Source organism: Arachis hypogaea, chromosome 13 (genome assembly GCF_003086295.3).
Source record: "Arachis hypogaea cultivar Tifrunner chromosome 13, arahy.Tifrunner.gnm2.J5K5, whole genome shotgun sequence".
Classification (NCBI taxonomy): domain Eukaryota; kingdom Viridiplantae; phylum Streptophyta; class Magnoliopsida; order Fabales; family Fabaceae; genus Arachis; species Arachis hypogaea.
This window is the reverse complement of record NC_092048.1, coordinates 139,496,737-139,522,317: the sequence shown is the minus strand read 5'-3', so window position 1 is coordinate 139,522,317 and position 25,581 is coordinate 139,496,737. Positions and strand designations below refer to the sequence as shown.

At 33.6% G+C, this 25,581-nt stretch overlaps 3 protein-coding genes and 1 long non-coding RNA gene across 4 annotated transcripts; 3 read left to right on the top strand and 1 right to left on the bottom strand.

Annotated features, from left to right (window-relative positions):
• The first annotated feature begins 5,946 nt into the window (after window positions 1-5,946).
• Window positions 5,947-6,863, top strand: LOC140178034 (uncharacterized). The gene is made up of 3 exons (XR_011870064.1): window positions 5,947-6,046; window positions 6,579-6,639; window positions 6,733-6,863. It is a non-coding gene; the product is annotated as an uncharacterized lncRNA (long non-coding RNA).
• Window positions 6,864-7,320: 457 nt separating this feature from the next.
• On the top strand, window positions 7,321-14,021 carry LOC112792141 (subtilisin-like protease SBT2.2). The gene is made up of 10 exons (XM_025835242.3): window positions 7,321-8,125; window positions 8,608-8,767; window positions 8,905-9,302; window positions 9,460-9,555; window positions 10,216-10,288; window positions 10,726-11,008; window positions 11,908-12,239; window positions 12,390-12,660; window positions 12,839-13,120; window positions 13,219-14,021. The coding sequence occupies exons 1-10, from the start codon at window positions 7,905-7,907 to the stop codon at window positions 13,650-13,652; spliced, it is 2,550 nt and encodes an 849-aa protein (XP_025691027.1). The 5' UTR covers window positions 7,321-7,904; the 3' UTR covers window positions 13,653-14,021.
• A 301-nt stretch (window positions 14,022-14,322) lies between these two features.
• On the bottom strand, window positions 14,323-17,722 carry LOC112792140 (uncharacterized). Its single transcript, XM_025835241.3, has 2 exons — window positions 15,077-17,722; window positions 14,323-14,984 (listed from the first exon to the last, which is right to left on the bottom strand). The coding sequence occupies exons 1-2, from the start codon at window positions 17,643-17,645 to the stop codon at window positions 14,563-14,565; spliced, it is 2,991 nt and encodes a 996-aa protein (XP_025691026.1). The 5' UTR covers window positions 17,646-17,722; the 3' UTR covers window positions 14,323-14,562.
• Window positions 17,723-23,306: 5,584 nt separating this feature from the next.
• LOC112792139 (beta-amyrin 28-monooxygenase) lies at window positions 23,307-25,488 on the top strand. Its single transcript, XM_025835240.3, has 3 exons — window positions 23,307-24,463; window positions 24,594-24,781; window positions 24,899-25,488. Exons 1-3 carry the CDS (start codon window positions 23,524-23,526, stop codon window positions 25,190-25,192), a joined length of 1,422 nt encoding a protein of 473 aa, XP_025691025.1. The 5' UTR covers window positions 23,307-23,523; the 3' UTR covers window positions 25,193-25,488.
• Window positions 25,489-25,581: the final 93 nt, after the last annotated feature.

Sequence of the window (25,581 nt, the reverse complement as noted above, 5' to 3'; positions counted from 1 at the left end):
TTTGAGGCCAATGCTATTGTGTAGATGGCAAAAAATATCTATATGTATAGATTTGAGGTGTTGAAATGAGATTGGACTTTGCCTATAATAATGAGACCCGCATTGATGAACAAATTATTATTAAGGTGAGTTCTATGGTGTAGAAAGAAAAAAATTTCTATACCTATAGATATGTGTTGGCTCATTGGAGAGTTTGACAAGTGTTTAAAGAAAGAGACAAAGTTTATACTCTTTGTAGGAATGATATAAAAAAATTCTCTTTTTTATATAGAATTTAAGTGAGTAATTATTTTCATTATGACTAATTATGTTGACATAATAATAGACCTCATCATAAATTGGATTTCTGTTTTATTATTGTTCGAAAAATAACGACTCAGTTTAAGCTATTAACCATTTAATCTAAATTTATTTTTTATTTACAAAATATATAGTAAATTATTTTTTATGGCAATATTGTTTAAAAATAAAGGGTTGTATGATATCTAATAAAAAAAATATTTGTGTCATAAGTTTTATATTATTAAATTGTCTTAAAAGTATGTTTACCGTCACAAAATTTAAAAATTGTAAATAACAATATAATAAATAATATTTTTTATTGTTAACTTTTAATTTAATTAAACGTATTTAGTGAATTTAGATGCTAGCAAAAATTAGTGTAATTTATTTTATTTTAATAATAAAAAGATCATTAAGTATATATTGCTCATAATGTAAAAAATTAATTACAAATGAATATTGTTAGTATGACTAATTATATAATATGTGAGTCATATTTCTGGAATACATTACAATTGTATTTTGGCTTACAATATAACACAATGAATATATTTTTTATTTGGAGCTTATTTATTCCATTAATTTTTATAATTTTATGAAATTTTTAATTAAGTTTTTATATATTTTTTTTAATTGAGTCTTTGCTCTAAAGTTTTTTTAATTGAGTCTCTATACGATAAAAAAGGACCTAATTAAAAAAATTAATGCAAAAATCAAATTAAAAAAATATAAAGACCTAATTGAAAATTTTGTAAAATTATAGAAACCAACAAAATAATTAAATTTTTATTTGGATTTAACAAAGTTTACTATAATAGTAATAACAATAATAAATATGGATTAAAAATAAAAATAATAAGTTAGTTTATTAAAAGATTAAAATGATTCAAAGTTCAAACAAAATAAAATATATAAACTGAAGCCTTTTATTGTAGTTGTTAAAGATCGATAAAAAAATAATTTTATGGTGAGGTTTATCATCTTACTAAATTTAATTTTAATTAGTATAATTAGTCAATCAAAATTTTGACCTAACCACTTGCAGAAAAAATAAGGCCCTTGTACTTCTTCTGCAAAGAGTACAGATTTTGTCTCCCTTTAAACACTTGTCAAGCTCTCCAATGAACCAACACATATCTATAGGTATAGAAATTTTTTTCTTTCTACACCATAGAACTCACCTATTATTAATGGGTCTACCATCTGAATTGTTGCAGCGAAAAACAGGATGCATGTAAAAAATCTGAAAATGTTAACCATTTTACTACTTTTGCATCTCTTAAATTAGATAAATTGGATTTAATTAGTATTAATAATTTTTTTGGTGTTCGACCATAGCATTAGTTGAATTCTGGACTTGAACTTGATGTCACACTTTCTATGTCAATATAAAACTCTTTTTTGCTTAAAAATTATTATTTATATTGATTTTGTTAAATAAAATTTATTATATAATATTTTTGCTATTTTTATTTTAGATTGTAATTATGAATATTTACAAAATACCATTACTTTTAAAAAAGAAATTTGAACAAAATTTTCTAAATATATATATAGTAAAATTAGATTGATTTATTAAACACAATTTTTTTATAATTTCAAATAATATAAATTTAATTTATCCTGAGTGACAAAAAATAAAATGAGAAGCATTTTACATTATTCTTTTAAAAAAATAATGGTACAAATATACTATGTCTTTAAAATATTTTGTTACGTAAATTTAATGTGATAGTAAGAAAAAAATTTAAAAGATGGTAAAAATAGTCATAAAATAATGTATATTCCCTCTTTTATATAACTTTTTTTTAAGAAAAAAACTCAACACTACAAGGAGCATATAAAATAATGAAGAACAACCATAGGGTTCACCACCACTCCATTCATCGGAGAACAAGAATGATCTATTAATAATATCCACCACATGTGAACTTTGATTCCTGAAGATTCTATCATTCCATTCTAGCCAAATTGTCCAGATAACAGCAAAGAAACAAATCACCCACCTCGTCCTCTCACCTCTTCTTGGTGCAGTATTCATCCAACTTTTAAAGTGTTGTTTGAGTGTACCAAGTATGGTCCATTTTCTTCCAAGAGTGAATAGCCAAGACACCACACCTGCTAGAAAATCTCACAACCAGAAAACAAATGAAAAGCAGACTCCACAGACTTACCACATAAGACACATGTACGATCATTTGGGTTAATTACACCTAGTCTACACAGTCTGTCCTTAGTATTTATCCTCCCCACCAACACAAACCAATAGAATAACTCGATCCTTGGTGGAATGAAACCCTTCCAAATTGCACTTGTGAAGCTATAGCTTGTTATTTCCTCCGAGAGAACCACTTCCTGCAACACCTACACAAAAGAGTTAGTCGAATAAATACCAGATCTATCAAATTTCCAGACCACTCTATCCTCCCTCTCAGATGTTAGCTGAACAGACTGTAAAACCTGATGGAGTTGGTTTACTAGTGCCAACTCCTACTGAAAAAGCTATCTCATCCATTGAAAATTTCATATCCACTCTAACCCATCCAAAAATCCGCAATTCCCAATAACAGAACCTTTAAGGTTTGAGATCGAAAAAAGCCTTGGAAATAACTCTTTAAAAACACCGTGAGGTAACCAGATATCCTCCAAAAACCGTACTGTTCTGCCATTCCCTACATCCATATACAAATCCCTGATAATTTTTTCTCTCAGATGTGACTCACTAATTTGTAACTGACAAATATCCTTCCAAAGGCCCCTTTGTAGGTACAGGCTGACCATACAACATCTCATTCGGATTCAAGTTATTACAGGAGCAGATGACTTTCTTCCACAGGGGACAATCCTCTTTCGAGAACCTCCACCACCACTTAAAGAGCAAAGCTGTATTCAAATTACTGCGTCTCTAATTTCCAGATCACCTGCCTTTTTTGGAGCCATCACCACTTCCTATTTTACCAGTGGTATTCTATTTCTCCCATTCTCTTTACTCCACAAGAAGCGTTTTTGGAGTGAGATCAACTTCTCCGCTACCGCTTTTGACATTTTGTATAGGCTAAGATAGTAGATAGGTAAACTATTTAAAATAGATTTAATAAGAATCAGCTTACCCGCTTTATTTACTATCATTTTATAATTTTTTTTCTCCACTATTACATCAAATTTATGCACGAAAAAAAATTATTAAAAAATTTTACCAAATAAAATTTTAAAGCCATAGTATTTTTTGTTACACAAGATAAATTAAATTTAAACCCAAAATTTGTTAGCATGGCAACAAAACATTGAACTAACGTAAAAGGTTAGTTCCAAGTTCAATCCAAAAATTTCAGTAACGGGCCTAATACAAAATTTTTTTATTAAATATTAATTAGAACTATTAACTAATTTAAATGATATTTTTTAATTTAGATATGAAAGAGAAATAGTGTAGGACGTAGTTATAAAATGTATATGTGTTTTACGCAGTTATGATGTTAAGAATAAATTGGATTTTCGGATTTGTGTTTAAAAAATAAAAAAAATTTGCAGTACACCAATTAGACCGTCCAATTTGTATTTTAGACAATTAAAAAAATTTTAATATTAAAATCGGATCATCCAATTTTTGTTTTCAAAATAAAAAAAATTTAAAAGTACAAATTGCACCCTCCGATTTTTTCTCCTGGACAGTCCTATTTGTATTCTTACTTTTCTTTAATAAAGAAATCGGGACAGTTCATTTTCTTCATTTCATAATTCAAAAAAACTGTCTCTACATTCATGTCTAGCATCACCTACTTCCATAACTATGTACCACACAAAATTTACATATATAAACAAATGGAGAGTGGATCTTTTCTAATAAAAAAATTATTCAATGTCTAATTTTATCTTTTATTATTCTCTTTTCTATTTATTTTTTTATCTTACTTATAAAATTAAAAATAAAAAATCACACTCTCAAGTGTTAAAAAAAAAGAGCCTTTGAATGAGACACAAGCTTTTTTTTATTTAGGGTAAATACTCTTTCCGGCCCCTGAGCATTTTAAATTGGGACATGTCGCACCTTTATCATCCAGAAACTTCAACTAGGTCCTCAACCATCAACATTAGTGGACGTATCGACCCCTATGACCGGTTGCCAACAGGTTGCCTGGATGACGTGTCAGGTGGAGGCTGAGTTGTCAAATGTATGTGCCACGTGTCACTAGAAATTGTTGCAGGGACTAAAAATCCCCTCCCTACCCAAACTTTTCTCAGCCCCACCGGCAACACCCTCCACCCACCACCCCTCCCCAGCACTCCTCCACTACCGCCACCGCCGCTACCACTACAACCGCCTCACAACCTTCGCAACTCATGCGAATCCTCCACCTCTTCTTCTTCCTCCACAACCTCCCAAAGCTTCACCCAATGGAGGTTCTCTCTCCCGACAACACCTTCCACCACCACCACCACTACTCCTCCGCCACAACAACCACCACCAACGCCACCACCGCTTCTACTTCCCAACAATAAAGCCAACTTCTTCAGCCATTAGAGCCAACCTTGCTGCTCTTGCAATGACTCTCCATGGCCTCTTCTGCTGTGCAGCCACCATAACAGATTGCTCAATGAGTTTCCTTCATCATAAAAAATTGTCAACTCCCTAATCTTCTTCAATTCACCTTCATTATCATAAATTCCTTCCATTGCATAAACCAACCACTTCAATTTTTCTAAAACACCATCTTTATTCAAACAAGGCATAGTTCACTCCACAACCTCTTTCACAAAACCAACGCCACAACCTCTTTCACAAAACCAACGTTGGAAAACAAGAACTCAGTAATAGGCAGCAATGAAAGAACATGAAAGGCAAGTGTATTCTATTTAACTCTACTTTCCCTATTGTTAGAATATAGAACCTCCATTAACCTATTCTTCTTTGTAAACTCATCAAAATTTTCATCATCCCTTTTTAAATGGCCCCACATTTGAGCAGCATGAATTTCCAATGCTGCAAGAGTTGAACCAATATTACTCTAACAAAAAAATATTGTTAGGAAGGTTGTGAGGCGGTAGTAGTGAGTTGAAGCTCGGAGAGGTGAAAGAGTTCTTCGAGATTGTTGGGAAGTAGAAGCGGTGGTGGTGTTAGTGGTGGTTGTTGTGGCGGAAGAATAGTGGTGGTGGTGGTAGAAGGTGTTGTCGGGAGAGAGAACCTCCATTGGGTGAAGCTTTAGGAGGTTGTGGAGGAAGAAGAAGAGGTGGATGATTCGCATGAGTTGCGAAAGTTGTGAGGCAGTTGTAGTGGTGACGGCGGTGGCGGTGGTGGAGGAGTGCTGGGGAGGGGTGGTGAGTGGAGGGTGTTGCCAGTGGGGCTGAGAACAGTTTGGGCAGGAAGGGAGTTTTTAGTCCCTGTAACAATTTCTAGTGACACGTGGCACCTACATTTGACAACTCAGCCTTCACCTGACACGTTATTCAGGCAACCTGTTGGCAACCGGTCACAGGGGTCGATACGTCCACTAATGTTGATAGTTAAGGACCTGGTTGAGGTTTCTGAATGATAAAAATACGACATGTCCCAATTTAAAATGCTCAGGAGGCGAAAAGAGTATTTACCCTTTTATTTATTTGCAATGAGACACAAACTTTAAAACTTTCTGCTGGCGTCAGTATTTTTTCTGCAACAATTTAAATGGTGGGTCCATCAATACGAGTCTCATTGTTATAGGCAAAATCCAATCTTATTTTAACACTTCAAATCTATACATGTACAAATTTTTGGCCAATCTACATAGTAAGCATTGGCCTTATTTTGATATACGATTATGATTCCAGACTTTTCTTTGATTTCATTAGTTCTACGATTCTTCAAATACTCATAAGCATGCAGCAGCTTCAACCATTTTAATTTCCAGTGAAAGCCTCATCACATTAGGGTTTATTCTCTTATTTCATAGTTGCATACTTCGTTCCCTCTAATTTACGTTCTTACTACTTCATTATGCATTGCATGTCAAGTTTTTTTTCCTTTTTGCTCCAATCATTTTTCGCACTAGGGTTTAGCTACGCAATTTCATCATTTTCAGCTTTATAAATTCCAAGATGTATTTCTTAATTTGCTCTGCTGCTACTTCATCTATGCATTGCATGTTAAGCTCCTCTTTTTTTTTTTTTTTTCACTCAATTTTCGTACTAGGGTTTATCTACGCAATTGCAAGATTTTCATTTTTCAGTTTCATTGTTTGCATCTTATTTTCTTAGTAGAATAATTACGTTTGAGCCTTTCTAAATATATCTATAAACTTTAGAATGTTTTCTTTTTCTAGGTTTTTCAGAAAGAAAGAAAGAATAGAAACTTGAAGGTCCAAAAAGACGGAAAAGACAAAAGTAGAATCACGAAATATGGTAATGTATATCGTAGAGTTGGTGAGACAGAATCTCACACCGTACATTTTTCTTTTTGAATTGAAACGCATGCAGGAGGTGAGGATCGATCACCAATTGTTCCTAAAAGAGAACAGGGCAACGCTGAAACTGGTCATGATTGAAGAAGATGGTGCTTTTGCGACATGAGAGCATGGCCTACCATCACTTTCAAGAAACAATGTTATCATCAGCACGGGTATGCACATGAATTTTCCACTCATCATATCTTTTTAATTATCAGATTACATGCTATATTGTTTTTAACTGGAACCTTCTTCATATTAAAATATTGTTCTGGTTCAGAATTTTTTTTTCCATTTAAGAAAAAAACTTATCTGAGGCATGCGTGGATCGCATAATTATAACTAATCAACTAGGCTAAAAAAGATTCTGAAACATGCAGTTTTAGAATGCTATATTGGACTGGTGATGCACTATCACTAAGTATCACTATGACATGTGCACAAAGGTAGTAGCACTTATGTGCCACCGAAACCCAGCCACAATGTGTCCACTTTCTTTGAGGCATAGGCAAAATTAAAAGGATTGCTTTAAATATTTGAAAGTTGGTCTAGGAGACAATATTTGGACAAACCGTCCATCAAATTCCCTTACACGCCCCACCAAAACTTTCCTAACTGATTTTTTTTTTTTAATTTTCTTTCAAAAATTGCTTAGAATTGGTACGTGTGATGTCACAAATCTGATATGTACATTGGTAATTGAGCGTGATGGCCGTCTTTTCTTTTAGCAAATATGCTTCTTTATTTACAATTTAGTTCCACCTATATACTATAATAAGGAATGTTAATTTTTTTTTTCTGTGTAGTATCTTAGCCAATAAACAAAGCATTTAAAGTTACAACTTTCTCAGTATCCAAGGTAGGTTCTAGATTTTCCATACTTAAGCTATTATGAATACTGATAGAAGTCACAGACCCTCCCATCTCCAAAAGTGTCTTCGGCTGGTTCTTATCTCACAGAATAGAGTTCACTGCTTTTTATCTTTTTCTGTGTTGAGTTGACACTTGGATTCATTTTCTCCACTTCTGCTTCATGGGCTAGACTCTAGGAGAAACTATAAAACAATGCATTATTTTGACTCTTCCACTGAATAAATAATATCTAATTATATAAATGTTAAAGGGAAATCTTGCCAGGATGAGCTATATGTGCTACTGAAGAATTGTTCTCAGTTTCTTGTTCATACTTGTACCAAAACACAAATGGGGAACATTTATTGGGTACATGTGGGGATGTTGTGTTTATATGGAGTGCTTATACTACCTTCCTTTTGTCAAGTTGATTCAGGTGATGCAGCTAGTGCTGTCTACATTGTTACTCTGAGACAAGCTCCTGCTTCTCATTATCAGGATGAGTTGGCAAGAAGGAGTCACAGCTTCAGACATGGTACTTCTTTGAGAAGAAATAGACTCCATAGAACAAGGTAACCCATCACTTTCAAGTTAAAAAAGAAAAATGTTTGAAGGATTATTTTTATGTTTTTGGTAATTGTACTGTTAGATTCTTTTCTAGTTACATATTTTTTCCTTTTTTGGCTCTCTTGTTCTTCTTTGTTTTATTTTCCCAGTTTCTTAGGACTTATGATGTCGGAGTGAGTTAGTATTCTGTGTCCCTCCCCCCACCGGTGCGCGCGCTCCGGTTGGTTAAAAGTTAAAATCAGAAGTGGAAGTTATATATTTGTGGAGTGATGATATGCAATTATTAAGTGATTGCTTAATACAATGTATATTGTTCATGGATAGTTTGCCTGAAAAACTTATCATTATATTTTTATTCCATGTTCTGAATTCTAGGTACTTTGTATCATCCTTCCTTATCTTTCGTTTTGCCAATTTCTAGAATTTTTGAGGTTATTTGTGAAATGTATGCATTTATTTGAGGGATATGGTATTTTGCTGTTTTTAGACTTCGAAATGTTACGAAGCCAGTTAGGAGCCACAGTTATTACATTGCCCAAGCTCATGATTCACTTTTGAAGAAAGTGTTAGGAGGAGAGAAATATCTGAAGCTCTATAGCTATCATTACCTGATTAATGGATTCGCTGTGTTGGTTACCCCACAGCAGGTATGACACTAATTTTCACCATCTTGATTATCTCATTTTGTGTTTGGTGCATTTATGCTTATTGCTTATCTTATTGGTTCTGTATGTGATATGACTAACTGAAACATGTTCATTTTTTGAATTACTTAATGGTAAAGGCAGAGAAGCTATCAAAGAGAAGAGAAGTGTCAAATGTGGTTTTGGATTTCTCTGTCAGAACTGCAACCACCCATACGCCACAATTTTTGGGTCTGCCAAAGGGAGCTTGGGTTGAAGCAGGTGGGTTTGAAACTGCTGGAGAAGGAATCACCATTGGTTTTATTGACACTGGCATTGATCCTACACACCCCAGTTTCCAAGATGATAAATCTGAACATCCATACCCTGTTCCTGCAAATTTCTCCGGCATCTGTGAGGTTACACAGGATTTTCCATCTGGTTCTTGCAATAGGAAGCTCGTTGCGGCCCGTCATTTCGCAGCGTCTGCTATAACCAGAGGAATATTTAATTCAAGTGAGGACTATGCTTCTCCATTTGATGGCGATGGCCATGGCACGTGAGTTTTTGGCATTTCCAAATGGATCTTATGTCTCATTGTTTTTTCAATCACACGTTCTCAGCATAATAGTTACGTTAAGTGGTTGCACCGGTAAACTTTGACTTGTCAATCTTTCTTCTACTAATTATCCATTCTGATGTATCTACAATTACAGGCACACAGCTTCTATTTCATCAGGAAACTATGGGATTCCAGTGGTCGTTGCTGGGCATCATTTTGGAAATGCTAGTGGGATGGCTCCCCGTTCGCAGTAACTAATTTCAAACTATCTGATTTAAAAAAGTTGTGTCATGATTAGTAATGCATTTCATGTATGATAATTCAGTATCTGGAGTTTTGCATTGTTCTGCTTCATCCTATAGTTGCACTCTATCAGGGATGTAAACTTATTGCGTACCTTCACCAAGAACTTAAGAATTTATTTGAATTGGTCCTTAATCAAGTGCTCTACAACTTGATCAGTGCCAACCCATTCTTATCTACATTGTTGCTTATTTTCTCTAAGCCTTGTGTTTTTTTATTACTTCTATTTTAGTTGACATAAGATTGTTATGCTTATTTTTGTCTCCACATAGTTTTCTGGCAACAAAAAACAATTTATCCCTTTAATAAGTTATTCTGCATTTTCAGTATTATAGAGACAATTTCATTATTTATTTATTTTTTTAATCTGAAAACAGACATTTTATTTATCTAGCCTGGATTTCTAATATTTTCAGATGAGCATAATCAATTCTTTTGTTTTAATCTTGTTTATGTGATTTATGAATGTGAAAGGGAGCCTTGGAGCAACATTTTATCTATTCTAGCCTTGGACCATGCGTTAACGGGGGATGCTTGTGCACTGGCTAGCTGACTGCTTTTTTTCTTTGTGTGATTTATGAATGTGTTTAATTTCAATCTTTTACAGCATTGCTGTCTACAAGGCATTATACAAGAGGTTTGGTGGATTTGCTGCAGATGTTGTTGCAGCTATTGACCAGGTACATGTATTGATAAATGATGCATTGCCAACATAATATGTTTTTGTCTGCAATATATGATAATTCTATTTGTTAAAAGGTCAGTTGTTGGCATATTCTACTCTTTTGTATAATTATCGTTGATTTATGCTCTTTTGCCTTGTACCTTTTAATGAGAAATATGTGATGAATGACTTGTTAACTATATAGCTATTGTTATCCATTTAACAAGGGCCTTTTTACTAGCTTCATACTACTTTTGCAGAAGTTCATTTTTTCAATAGACTGTATTGGAATTTACAATGTCATTCATTGACTTTTACAACGCTACTTCTTGGTCTTGAATATAATAGTTTAAAGATAATTTTCTTTTGCCTTAAAAATATTATTCACGTCAAGTGCATCGTCAATTCTATATATATCTGGTAAGGCTTACAAGTATGGTTCATCATTTACAGGCAGCTCAGGACATGGTTGACATAATATGCTTGTCAATCACTCCAAATAGGCGCCCTCCTGGTATTGCAACTTTCTTCAATCCAATAGACATGTCATTACTATCAGCTGTAAAAGCTGGTATATTTGTAGTGCAAGCTGCTGGCAATACTGGACCCTCACCTATGAGCATGTCCTCCTTCAGTCCATGGATCTTTACTGTTGGAGCAGCCTCTCATGATCGACTTTATAGCAATTCCATCATTCTTGGAAATAATATGACCATACCTGGAGTTGGACTCGCACGTAGGTTTTTTTTTTTACTCTAATCCTGGTTAGCTATTCCTTATTTTCCAGAGAAATGCCAAGTATTTTAGTTGATTTCTTACCTTATAATCAAGAGCTTCAAGGTGAAACTTACATGTTTAATATAGAAAAGCATAGAGCAAACCATTTCTTTTTATTTTATTTTCTTTTTCGCTGTGTTCTATCATTAGTTTTGGAATCATGATACATTAGGAAATATTTTCTGTTCAAAACAGGATTTCTGCATGAATCAAGGTTCCAAACTTTCTAGGAGTGTTCTTGGCTTATATATGTGTTGGTAGGAGTTGGTAGGCTGGCTTAGTTATGTAATGTTTTTGTAAAAATCACAAAAACGGAGTTGTTCTTTGTTTTGAAGTTTCAGTTGTGGAAAAGCTTAACTTTTCTTTGAACATTCTCAGCTGGTTGAGGAATTTGTAGTATCTAACTTAGCGATATTTTAAAAAGAATCCCATTTCGCCAAATTTCCTTACCATATTTACATCATATATAGGATGCTTTTCAGTGCTTGTACTTATTGCACTGCATGAGATATAAGCATAGTGCATCTCTGCATTCTTATTCCGTTGATATTGCTGATTTAAAATGTACTAAGTTGCTATCTTTCACTGGTTGATGAACAGCTAGGAAGAACAATACAGATATCTGAGATCTTCACTCATTCATTCACTATATTGTTGAGAACCAGTTCTTGTTGTCTATAAAGATTTCTCAGTAACCATGTTTCATTGATGAAATTCCCTCACAATTTGTCACACATTCCATTTGTAAATAATATAATTGAATTGCTAATATGTGCATTATAATTTACTTTATCAATACGGATATTGGTATTTGTTTACTACCCAATTTTTACATATTTCTTCTGTGACTTTCCACAGCTGGAACACCTAAAAACATAATGTATAAACTGGTTCATGCGCATCATGCTTTGAACAATGACACAACAGTTAAAGATGATATGTATGTGGGTGAGTGTCAAGATGCAAGTAAATTCAATCAGGATTTGGTACAGGGAAACATCCTGATCTGTAGCTATACGATCCGATTTGTGGTTGGGCTATCCACCATCAAGAGTGCCTTAGAAATGGCCAAGAATCTTAGTGCAATTGGTCTTGTTTTCTGCATGGACCCTCTTGTGACTAGTTTTCAGCTTAACCCAGTTCCAATGAAAATGGCTGGCATAATAATTGCATCTGCAAATGATTCCAAGGTGAAGTTATTCATTTCTTCCTTTTATATGCAGGATTAAATATACATGTGTATTTTATATTCTGTGCATACCATATTTGATGCACTCATTGAGTTCTTAATCTCATAAATACTAAAATGATCCCCTCTCCCACAAATTTCAATTGGACAGATATTACTGCAATACTACAATTCTTCACTTGAAATAGATGAGACTTCAAAGAAAGTTGTTAAACTAGGGGCTGTTGCTAGCATCTGCGGTGGACTAAAAGCAAACTATAGCAATGATGCTCCAAAGGTTATGTATTACTCTGCTAGAGGACCAGATCCTCAGGACAGTCTTCCTCATGAAGCTGATATTTTGAAACCCAATTTGATTGCTCCTGGAAACTTTATATGGGCAGCTTGGAGTTCTCTTTCCACTGATTCAGCTGAATTCCTAGGTTTATAAATAAGTATAGCTAGCTTTTAGTAGAAAAACAAAACACAAATGATTTTTAGGTTTCTTTCAAGTTAAAACATGACACCCTTTTCTATTACAAATTTATAATCTGTTACTATTTTTATTGTTATGGTGAATTTTTTACTATCTGATCTCCAATTGGTTTGGTGAATTTTTAGGTGAGAATTTTGCTTTAATGTCTGGCACAAGCATGGCTGCACCTCATGTTGCCGGTCTTGCTGCACTCATTAAGCAAAAGTTCCCCCATTTCAGTCCTGCAGCCATTGCGTCTGCTCTTTCCACCACAGCTTCTCTGTATGACAGCATTGGTAAGCCAATAATGGCTCAGCGGTCATATGCCTCTCCAGACTTAAGCCAATCTCCTGCAACTCCCTTCGACATGGGAAGCGGTTTTGTGAATGCTACTTCAGCATTAGATCCGGGATTGCTTTTTGATTCCAGTAAGTCACTCAAAAGGTGCACTGGGATCTTCAAACAAAACTTAGTGAAACAATAGATTGGTGTCTTTACATGTTTATATATGTCTTTGGCTTTGTAGGTTATGAGGATTATATGTCATTTCTATGTGCTATCAATGGCTCAGCTCCGACAGTGCTAAACTACACCAATCAAAACTGTTTGCTTTATAACTCTACTTTATATGGCCCTGATCTGAACATTCCCTCAATCACAATAGCAAAGTTAAACCAAACTAGAGTTGTCCAGAGAACATTCCAAAACATTGCTGGGAATGAAACTTACGGTGTTGGTTGGAGTAATCCATATGGTGTTTCAGTGAATGTGTCGCCAACTCACTTCTCTCTTGCCAATGGGGAGAGACAAGTCTTAACTGTGATCTTCAATGCAACCAGCAACAGCACTGCTGCAAGCTTTGGAAGGATTGGGCTATTTGGTAATCAAGGTCATGTTGTAAATATTCCTGTGTCAGTCATCACTAAAATCTCATATAAATATAACATCACTACAAGCTAACAGGATTAGTGTCTTTTACTTCTTTAGCAAGTCATTTCAATTTTTGATTTTTCATCTGTCTTTTCTTAGCTTACAAGGTTTGATAAGGATGTTCTTTTTTTAAATTCCTGTGCAGTTATGTAGATGTTACAAATAATGCTACACAACACAGGTTAAATAGCATGGATGTGTACCGGATACAAAAACCAGAGATTGATTCCATTTATATACTGGTCTGGTACACACCCGGGCTAGCCTACATTGTGTTGGAAGTGGCACTAGATGTAATAACCCTTGAGTTTAGAATACCTGTGTTGCTCTATGTTTATGACTGAGCATGCAAAGAAGCATATCTTATGCGGTGCCCATAACAGAATTTTTTCCCCCTTATGCTTTCACTCTTCAAAATTATGATTGGTATTTGTGTGGACTACGACAAAATACAAATTTTAAGAAAGAAACAATAATTTCTCCAGATGACAATTTGAATGTCAAAAATTATCAAAAATTGCTATAAGTAGAGTATAGCAGCAGCAGGCAGCCGTGTTATTCATATATACATTAATATAGTAGTCACCTTATTCATTTATAGTTATATCGTATGTAAAATCCATAAACCTTATGTCTATATGTTGGGAAAATTTTGCCGAAATGTGACATTATTTTCCATTAAGAATAAACCTTAACAACAGAGAAACAAATATGGCGACATTTATATATATAAGAGATGCTTACATACTAAGTGTTTCATTCTCTTTTCTATGGAGAATTATTACGTTCTGTCATTTATATTCTACGAAAGTACCATGCTATATATGTTCTATGGCAAGATTTCAATATCAAGTTACAACTTGACCATTATTTGTGAAGTGTAGCTGCAAAAGAGATAAAATGGTGCCAACCTCGAGTCATACGAGTACTTTCCATGAATTCATTTTGTTGAAACTTGGTAGTAACGTTTGCTAGTAGCTGCAGCATTCTTACTGTCATTGTTCTTCAAAAAAGAGTCTCTAAGTGCTTTTAGTTGGCGAAGAGCTTCTCGAATGCCAATTCTCGCATCTGGGGTGTCTGCAGCACAGGACAGACCAACTCCAAGAATTCCATCCAGACAATAGAGTTGTGGATTTGGACCTTCAGCAGGATCATGATCATCATCAGAAATGAGGGAGATCAGCCGAGGATCAATGACCTCCAATTTCTTTACTTTGTATGCTGATTGCACCCATCTTGTTAGGCTTAGGCCACCGGCGAAGCACTCATCTGTCGGGCTCTTCCCGGAGAACAGCTCAAGTAACACTATCCCAAAACTGTACACATCTCCAGCTGAAGATGGTTTCTCTCCCCATCCATACTCTGCATTTCAAGTACCCTTTTGGTTAAACAAAGCATTCAAAAGAATCTTTCATGATCTGTTATTCAATTAAAGATGTTGTTAGGCTACTAACCTGGTGGAATGTAACCAATTGAACCCTTAAGGACATGAGTGGAGCTAATGGAGACTTGATTATTTGTTGATCTTTCAATCAGCAACCTAGCCAATCCAAAGTCTCCAACCTTGGCAGTCATGTCATCATCCAAGAGAATGTTGCTAGGCTTCAAATCACAATGCACAATTGGAATTTCACTATCATTGTGCAGGTAATCCAATGCACAAGCTGTGTCAATAGCTATATTCAGTCTCTCCATAAGCTTCAAACCATTTCCATTTGCATGCTTTCTCCTCCCTTTAATCCAGTCATCTAAGCTCCCATTGCTCATGTACTCATAAACCAAAGCCAGAAACTCATTGTTCTTGAAGTCAACACTAGAGCAAGATGTGATCACCTTAACCAGATTTCTGTGCCTTGAGTTCTTCATAGCCTCACACTCAGCAAAGAAACTCTTCAGAGAACCAGTTCTTAGAATGTTAAGCACTTTCACAGCAACAATACTTCCCTCGCGTAGAAGGCCTCGATATACTGAGCCAAAGCTCCCAGATCCTATTAAATTTTCCTGGCTGAACTCGTCAGTTGCCTGACGAAGTTCATCACAAGAGATCATCGGAGCATGAGGCTTTAACAGCTCAGATGCTGCCGCCGATGTTACCTTGACTCTTCTGTTCTTTATGTATAGTATCAAGCCAATTGTGAGACATAGTATCAATGTCACCACCAAGGCTACGATGATGTAGACGGTCCTTCTTTCATGGCCATGAGGCACACATGAGAAATGCAAGCAGAGTTTTGTATTACCTTCTAAATGGACAGCAGAGAGATTCTGGAATACTCCACCATTAGGAATGGCTCCCTCTAAATCATTATAAGAGAGGTTTAAAAGCTGAAGGGCATGTAGATTTTGAAGTTCACCAGGAATGGATCCTGAGAGTTGGTTGCAGGACAGGTCCAAAGTTCCCAAACCTTTCACATCTCCAAGAGTACTTGGAATGGGACCTGAAAGCATATTCTTTGCTAGAGACAATTTTTCCAAACTCAGGCAATTGCTAAATGAGCTGGGAATCTCACCATACAATTTGTTGATGGAAAAGTCTATGGTGGCAACACTGATCAAATTCCCAACTTGAGGTATTGGTCCACTCAAGAGGTTCATTGACAAATTTAAAACCTTGCTCAAAGTTTGGAGATTGAGTATCTCCCCAGGTATGCTTCCACTGAGTTTGTTGCTGGATAAGTCCATATAGAGCAGGCTTTGAAAGTTCCCAAAATTACTTGGTATTGTATCCACAAGTTCATTTCTTGAAAGATCAATCTGGTTTAAGTTAAGGAGATTACCAAGAGACTTTGGAATGGTACCAGATAGCTGATTTCCAGCTAGAATCAGCTCTTGTAGATCCTCTAATTGGCCTAACTCTTGTGGGATTTCTCCGGTGATCAAATTGTAGCTCAAGTTCAACAATCTCATGCCACTAAGATGGCCAATGGAAGAGGGTATGCTTCCATTGATTCTATTCCCTCCCATGTATAATATTGAGAGATTCTTGGAGAGGTCACCAATGGCTTCAGGAATCACACCTTCCAACCTGTTACCATCGATCGCAAGGAAGTTGAGTTTGGTGCTGTTTGTCAAAGAATGAATAATGTAATCCAAACCTCTTCCTTGAGAGCTAACTATCTTGTTGTATCCAATGTTATACATGCGCAGGAATGGCAAATTTCCTAGACCAGGTGGCACTGTCCCTTCCAAGAGGTTGTGAGCCATTCGGATGACCCTAATGTTAGTGAGGTTGTGCAGAGAAGCCGGAATCCCACCGGTGAATCTGTTGAAGCAGAAGTTGAACACCAAGAGATTTGGAAGTGTATGACCAACATCTTGAGGAAGCTCACCCCAGAAGGAGTTTGCAGCCAAGGCCAAGTTAACAAGGGAAGTTATGTTATATATAACTGGTGGAACAGTCCCTGTGAGATTGTTGATAGTGAGATCAAGCTCTATCAGATTCTTGAGCCTTCCCAAGTCACTTGGAATCCAGCCGCTGAGATAATTGGTGCCAAGACTGATATTCCTGAGGGAAGAAATGTTTCCCAGAGAAGCTGGAATTGCACCATGCAGATTATTCTTTCCCAACTTCAAGACTTGAAGATTCCTCAAGCTTCCAATGTCTGTGGGAATTCTGCTCACAATCTTGTTTGATGATAAATCAAGAATCTGGAGCTGAGTCAAGAGGGTGATGTTAGAAGGAATCACTCCTTCAATATTGTTAGAGCTCATGTTGAGAACTCTTAAACGGATGAGGTTGCCAATGGAAGAGCTCAATTGACCTGAGAGTCCTAACCCTGAAAGATCAAGGCTAGTTACTCTTTGGCTTAGTTTGTTACACTTGACACCAGTCCAGTTGCTGCATGGGGAAGTGTTCTGGTTCCAAGAAGATAGTTTGTTGGAAGTGTCATCACTGAGCTGAGACTTGAGTGTGATCAAGGTTTCTTTATCTGTGGTGGATGATACACCAACCACATGGTTGTGAAGGAGGAGGGTGATTAATAAGGGAAAATGAAGTACAAGTGCTTCAGAAAACAAACCCATGCTTTATTGTTTATTTGGTTTGGATTTCATGCAATGCAGGCTTAAGATATTATCTATTTATAGTGATGGAGATTCTCTTTTTTTTCAAATGGTGATGTATGTATGTATGTATGTATGTATGTATGTATGTATGTGTATGGATATGAGTATGTGTACTCAATTTCAACATCCACCGTCTCTGTTATAAGTTATAACGCAGAAGCAGCCAAGTTCTCATATAATAAACTTTAGCCAAAAAGGGAAGTCAAACTTGAATTGTGTTAATGACCAACTTTGTCTTTGAGATGTTTATAATATAATACAATTAAGATTATAATTAATTTATTACTTTTCTTAATAAGAATCTTTTAAATTATTTTTCTTACCATTATTTTTCAAATTGAAGAGTTTTATTAATTGTGATTTAATTGGGGTTTTAGATTTTTAAGAATAATTTTGCAGAATATTGTTGTGATTCTTTATTTTTCTTCCTTTTTTTCTTTTTGTTACTAGGCATAAATTTTTTAGTATCCATCAACCGAGAGCCAACAATTAATTTTTAACTCTACATACACGTCGATCTTAAGCTATAAAATCGAATTCGGGACGTGACACATAAGCAACTCAAACAACTATCACTTATATTGGGCATTATAATTTTGTGATTCTCTGTTTATTGAGTTTGGAGAGTCTAAAAGTGTTTTTTTTTTATATATATATATATTAGAGTCTAAAAGTTTTTAAATAAGCCATAACACTACACTATTATATTAAGCCTTAATTTCGACATTTTTCTTATATTGACATCCAATAATAAAATTGACAAAGATAAATAAATGTTCTCACTATACACTTTAACTGGATACTCTTTTTTCTTACCGAACTTATTTGGTTGCCAATGTAAAAAACAATAAATAAATAAATAAATAATTTAGGTAAACGGTAATGTTAATTGTCAGGAAGAAAATAATTTAAAATTATTTTATCTAATTTTATATTTGTAACATTTATAATTACATACTTATTTCATTTAATATTATATAATTATTCTAATAGTAACTAAAGAATGCAAAATAATACAAGCGATCATTAATAATACATAATATGATCATTTTGAACTATTTTAGACTAACTTTTTTATTATTTTTTAGATATTTTTGTTAGTTAAAATGTGTCTTAAAAATATATATTAAGATTATTATTAGTAGTAGTAGTAAATTTTTTAAAATATTTTACTTAATATAAATACATAACAAATATATTAAAAACTTGAAAATTTTTTCAATTATTAGCTAAAATAATAATAATAATAATAATAATAATAATAATAATAATAATCTTTCTGGCTAACAGGATTATATTCTTTATATTATTTTAGAATAAATTACTATTTGTGGTGACATAAAAGATGCAAATCTTGACAAAATTGTCTACAAAAATTAAAATCATCTTATATCCAAATATTAAGACTGTACGAAATGTTAAATTTTCAAATCAACATCTTCCTCCTCATTATGTGGAACCTCAAATTCTCAACTTTTTTTTTTCTTCAGAAAATTCTCACCTTATCTTTGAATTGATTTAACCTCTTCCAATAGCAAATCAACTCAAACCCTTCCAAACTTCAAACTCTTCTTATCTCCCTTTACTTTTTTTCTCTACAGTGATTGGTTTTTTGGATAGTGTTATTTAAACTATTTTTAAATAAAGTCTAGAGTTAATATTTAGGTACTTTCCTTAAAAAACAAAATCATTTTTCTATAAATACAATATGAATGGAAATCATACATAGAGAATTTTAATTATCAACATAAAAATATGTTAATTTATTCTATATTCATCATTTTGAGAGTAAAATGTTATACCCTAATATGAAATTCTAAAAATGCAATGAACAAGGACATGGTCGGGAGTGGGTCAAGGAACATGTATGACTATAAGTCTTTCGACGTAAAATGGCACTCACAATTGAAGTGACAAAGTCATCTTACAAAAATGTAGACGGAGTCAACACTCAAATAAGAACTGGATTACCACTTGGCCCAACTGAATCAAAGAACCCAAACGGGTTAAAGAAAACTTCCCATATCAATGTTAAATTGATGAGAAAAACCCAAATCAGCCCCTCGAAAGACAACGAGGCTCCTGACAAAAAAAAAACTCCAACTCGGCCCCTGACAAAAAAAACTCAACCCGGCCCCTGACAATTACCTCGAAAGGACAACGAGGCCCTTGTGCCAAAAAAAAATTAATGTTATTTTTTTTGCACAGGGGCTAATCAGTCCCAAAAAAAAATTATCAGGGGTCGGATTGGGTGTTTTTTTTCTTGGGGGCCTCGTTGTCCTTTCGAGATAATTGTCAAGGGTCGGATGGGGTATTCACTCTTAATTGATTGACCGACTTGAATTGATCGAGTAGTTAGCTCATTCATTCGTTTAAACAAGTGTCGAGAATTTAGATCTTGTCTTGTACACAGCAATCTATTTGTGAGCGACAAGCCGCTAAATGAAGTTTCAATTCATAATGAATTAGTTCTTAATTTGTTAGATTAAGAAACACCGCGAAAAAAACCAAAAATAAAAAATGGCTATTGGTTCGTAAGGTGGCTATTTTTTCTAGCGTAGATGTGAATACGATTTATGGTTCCTGCAACCACAATTTCATGTGAATAGTTCGTGCTAATTAATAATGACTGTAAATTACTTCAACGAGCAAATTCTAAGCTGAATAAGTCTTGTACATGAAAATTCTAAGCCCCAGTTAGAAGTTCACATATGAAGTCCTTTAATTAGGAGGGTTGGTAAAGTAGTTAGTAGGTGTTTACTTTCCTTTCCTTAACCAGGTTACACGAATTTAAACGTTATCTTTGGGAATCTCCATAAACTCTGTACTAATTAGTCAAGCAAGTCTTAGAAGTCCAAAACCCTGGCCCCAATGGCATGATGGCAAAGCATGTTTTGCTTCTTTGAGTGTTGCCCCGTTTTTGGATGGATACCAAGTGGAAAAAAAGAAGGAACGAAGTATCTTCTTTGCAATTGTGTTGTTTGGTCCTTATGGTTAAACAGAAATGATATTATATTATATTATATATATTTGAAGAGTTTGATAGGTTTCTTTTAGAAAGAAAGGTTAAGTTTTATGTAATTTTAAAGCATATAAATTATTATGACTGGTGTTTGCAAATTGCAAGTGTCAGAAAAATATTAGTTTTTGGTTTGGCTTTGTTTTTATAATGGGTTTTTACTATTGAGTTCTGATTTTATTGTAGTTTTACAATGTTTGATATCTGTCATAAATGCCAACAAACTCCTGAAGTTCTTTTTTATTAGAGGAAATATAGGGAGCCGTATTTATACAATGTGTACAATGGGGTATAGAAATGTTTAATTCAGTAGGATATCAGATATTTATTATCCCTAATACTCGGATGATTATTCTGGATAGTATGAGTGTATTGTGTTTGAAAAATTAGTAATATTTTACACTATATATTCATTTTTTAACTCATATTAGACCAAATAAATAACTCATTGTACACATTATACAAATATTCCATTGACTCTCTAGCAGAATTCTTTTTATTATTGTCTAGAGACGATATCAAAATTAGAAAAATTTAAACTCTCTTAGGTGTGTATTCTGCATGTCCTAACTTGAAAATTTGGTTGAAACAGAATCTTAACTAGAGGGATACTTTCATATTTTATTCAACTCTTCAGTGAATTCAGAGAGATAAAAACAATGATCTTTTTAATCCTGACGATGAATAAGGTCTCAACAGAGTGGTCAGTATGACTCAGAGCTCAATCAGAGAGCTGCATGTCATTTTTAATATGCATATTTCTTTATCTTCTTTTCGTTATGTTTTTTTTTATCCCTTCTTCTATATATTCGGTTAAAATTGTGATGCTAGTTAGAGCCTTCTTAGTGAGTAAACAAATTTTAGTTGCTTTATTTGTAATTTAGATGGGTGTTGAGTGAAAGGTTATTTCGAAAAGTTAAAAAATGCTAGTGTTCTTTAGGTTGAGCTTTTTGGAGGAGTTTAATCCTTGTTTGAAAATGTAACTTTTGTTATTCGTGAGATGAATTTTTTAGACGCTTTTTTTACTATGCAAAGAAGGAAATTTGATGATATTATTCTAAAAAGATACCTAATAAAGAAGATTGAAAAGATTATGGATTAAAATTCAAAGATTTGTAGTCCCTAGATTGAAAAGACTCTGAATTAGAATTAAAAGACTTGTATCACTTTAATTCAAAGAACAATCAATCATATAGTTGATATTATGGCTAAAGTTACTAAGAAATATGTGGAATAACTCTCACCTTAAAATAAATTTTATCATTTTATATAAGCCTATTAACTTTGTTTTTTTTCTTTCTTCTTTTCTTTTATTTCTTTTCTTTTTCTTTCATACGTAGACACTAAAAAGAATAATTTTAATCACAAAAAATATAAATTTATTCCAATAAAATTGTCTAAAATAGATTATTTAATGAATGACTTTGGTGAATGTTCCAAGTAGTCTTGGCAGACTGACTCTAATTAGTTAGGCCGTATTTGTTTATAAAGATGGATACAAAATCTTATTTAACAAAGAAGATACGTGTCTAGAGATATTTAATTAATATATTTTATGTTTATCCTGACAAAAAAATATAGAAACATTAACAAGAGACACAATTTATTTTTTCTTTCATTATTTTTATTAATTTTTTATAATAATATTTTTTATTATTGTATTTTTCGTCTCAAATTTTTTAAATAAAAAAATAAGAATAAATTGAATTTTCATAATTTATTCTAATTTATAATCAAACAGAATATAAAAACATAAAATTTTGAGTCTCTATCTTTTATGTCTTGTTTTCTGTATCTTGTCCTATCCTCAAAAATAAAGACAACCTTATTGTCCTTATAGAATTATAAATATCAAATTAGCTTATATATTTAAATTTTTGGTCGTAAAAAGTAATAATATATTATTTTAAAAATACATTTAATATGTGCTTTAAAAGTTACCATAATCCTACCTTCTTGATTTTTAATATAAGTTTTAATTTAATTAATATAATTGACGAAGCAAAACACAGCCATGACAGTTACAATTGAGAAACTATGGGGATAAATACAGATAATACATGTCACGATATTGCTACTGAAGTTAGGTTATTCGCATAAGATGTTAGTAACGACATAATATTCCTGGACCATACATGTATATATATACTGGACCACCACGACAACATCATCTAAATTATAAAATGACAATATAGATATACAATAAAACAATTAAAAGGACCATATAATTTCAATTTCAATGATATCATACAACCACGAACTGATTATGATTCCGAAATTTTTTAAAATAATAATGATAATAAATACTAACGTAACAAAAACAATTTTTTTCAATGCAATCATAGAACTTAAAATTACAGTTTTCTTTTTTCGTTGTTTACTTAGCGGGATTGTTGTTTTAATTATGATCTTAAATTCAACATAGCTCCCGCGATTCTATAATTTATTTATGCTATAACTTGCGTCAATAAGTTATAGCTCAAATAACATAGTCTTTCCATACTCACCTAAGAAGTTGTGGATTTGAGTTTCCCGTATACGATAGCATGTCCAAAGTGCTTGGTTGTATATAATGTCGACAAAGAAAACAGGTAAAAAACAATAAAAAGGTCCATGCTCTCAGCATGTTTATAGGAATGAGTAGATATTATATTAAAATTAAATCTTGATCAACTTATAGCATAGCAGAAGTTAAAAAAAAATGAAAATATAGAAATTTTATGATGTCAGCTAGAGATGGAGTCTTGTTTGGAGATCAATTTAAATGAAATTGGAACACAAAATCCATCCTTCAATGAAATTGGCTAGAGTTTGAAAATGGATTTTTTCATGCATTCTTTATTTCTAATTATGATCACCTTAGTTATATCCATCTTTGTTCTGAACAGAAAAAATCTTGATGGCACCAAAACCCTGCCCCAAGGTAGTTTTGGATGGCCTATAGTGAATGAAACCTACCAATTTCTGTTCAAAAAAATTGATCATTTCCTTCAAGAGAAACAGAAAAAGCACTCCTCAGATATCTTCAAGACCAAGTTACTAGGAGAACCAACAGTGGTTCTTTATGGTCCTAGTGCAAACAAATTTATCTCCACCAATGAACCAAAACATGTCAAAGTTTGGTACTTGAGGACACAAAGAATGCTCTTCAATCTTCCTGATCATGATCAGCCGCGTGCGAAAAACTCGGCCGTTGTAGCTGCAGCTCCAGTGAAGATCTTAGGGTTCTTGAAACCAGAAGGTCTATTTAGGTACATGGGGTGCAACATTGAATCCATCATGCACCAACACTTCATGAGAAATTGGGAAGGAAAAACAGAACTAAAGGTTTATCCTTTGGTGAAAAATTTTGCTCTTTCACTGGCCTATCAGTTCTACTTAGGAATTGATGATCCACTCCATGTGGCAAAATTTATCAGCAAGTTTGATGATTTGTATTCTGGAATTTATGCTGTTCCGGCGAATTTTCCGGGGACTACATTTCACAGGGCAATGAAGGCTGCAAGTAAAATCAGAGAAGAGATTCAATTATTGATCAATAAGAAGATTGATTATTTGTCAAAGGGAATTGTTATGAATGATTTACTAGCACATTTAGTTGGTGCTGTTGAGGATGGAAAATATGTGCCAAAAATTGAAATAAGTAACATCATAATGGGATTGATGAATTCTAGCTACACATCAATAGCAATCACACTTGCTTTCATGATCAAACACATTGGATTGGATCCTCATATCTACCAAAAAATTGTATCAGGTAATATAACATAGCAACTGTATTAATATAGTGTAGCTGCTTCAATAGTTTAGGACAGTAATTGTGTAACACTTTCTAACATAATGACAGAGATACTAATATTTTGTGGTTTCTTTCTAAATTGAATCAGAGCATGCTGATATTACAAAATCAAAAGGAGCAGGTGCAGCACTAGATTGGGACAGCATACAAAAAATGAAATACACATGGTGTGTTACACAAGAAACCATGAGACTGTACCCAACTGCACCAGGAGCATTCAGAGAGGCAGTAACAGATATCACCTTTGAAGGTTTTACTATTCCAAAGGGATGGAAGGTACCCTTTCTTTACATTAACAAACTTGATACACAAAAAAAAGATAAATACTACATTTATTTAGTAGATGAAGAGAAAACATTTAGTAACTTGTTGGTCAACCTTTTTTTTTAACAGATATTTTGGGCAATGATGGGAACAAATAAGAACTCAAAATACTTTGATGAGGCTGAAAGTTTTGATCCATCAAGATTTGAAGAGAATGGCCCTGTTCCATACAGTTATATACCATTTGGTGCTGGAGCAAGGTCTTGCCCTGGAAAGGATTACACAAGGTTTGTGATTCTCACTTTCATTCACAATCTCGTTACCAAATTCAGTTGGCAAGTTATGCATCCTCATGAGCAAGTCTTAGGTTCTTTGGTGCCTCTTCCGGCGAATGGAATTCCCATCCGAATTCGCCACCTCTAAGGCCTAGTTTGGTTAAAAGGTAAGAATAAGGTAAAAATTGTTAAGGTGAAAATTCACGTATAGTTATCTTTATATGAAGTTGATAATTAAAAATTATTAGATGATAATTTAAACAAACATATTAAATCATCTAACAATTCTCAACTATCAACTTGTATGTAAGTCTCTACCAATTGTAAAATCTATGGGGACTATAATTAATGCATCACCTTCAGTGTACATTGTATGAACATGTGAATATTATCATGTCCTAAATTTGTGACTGCCGTAATATTTGTACCATTTAACTCACAGTACATCCCCATAAATCTCATAAATCCAAGAATACAAACTATAAAGCATAATAATGGTTGTGTCAATCAATGCTTCGATTAATTGTGCTCCTATAA

Bases quoted from the DNA above. Each gene is read 5' to 3' on its own strand.
- LOC112792141 (XM_025835242.3), top strand. From the start codon at position 7,905: ATGGGGAACATTTATTGGGTACATGTGGGGATGTTGTGTTTATATGGA. The intron at 9,556-10,215 runs GTAACTAATTTC...AATCTTTTACAG, and splicing joins GGGATGGCTCCCCGTTCGCA to CATTGCTGTCTACAAGGCAT. The intron at 13,121-13,218 runs GTAAGTCACTCA...TTGGCTTTGTAG, and splicing joins GGGATTGCTTTTTGATTCCA to GTTATGAGGATTATATGTCA.
- LOC112792140 (XM_025835241.3), bottom strand. From the start codon at position 17,645: ATGGGTTTGTTTTCTGAAGCACTTGTACTTCATTTTCCCTTATTAATC. The intron at 14,985-15,076 runs GTTAGTAGCCTA...CTTGAAATGCAG, and splicing joins AATTGGTTACATTCCACCAG to AGTATGGATGGGGAGAGAAA.
- LOC112792139 (XM_025835240.3), top strand. From the start codon at position 23,524: ATGGATTTTTTCATGCATTCTTTATTTCTAATTATGATCACCTTAGTT. The intron at 24,464-24,593 runs GTAATATAACAT...AAATTGAATCAG, and splicing joins CTACCAAAAAATTGTATCAG to AGCATGCTGATATTACAAAA. The intron at 24,782-24,898 runs GTACCCTTTCTT...TTTTTTTAACAG, and splicing joins CTATTCCAAAGGGATGGAAG to ATATTTTGGGCAATGATGGG.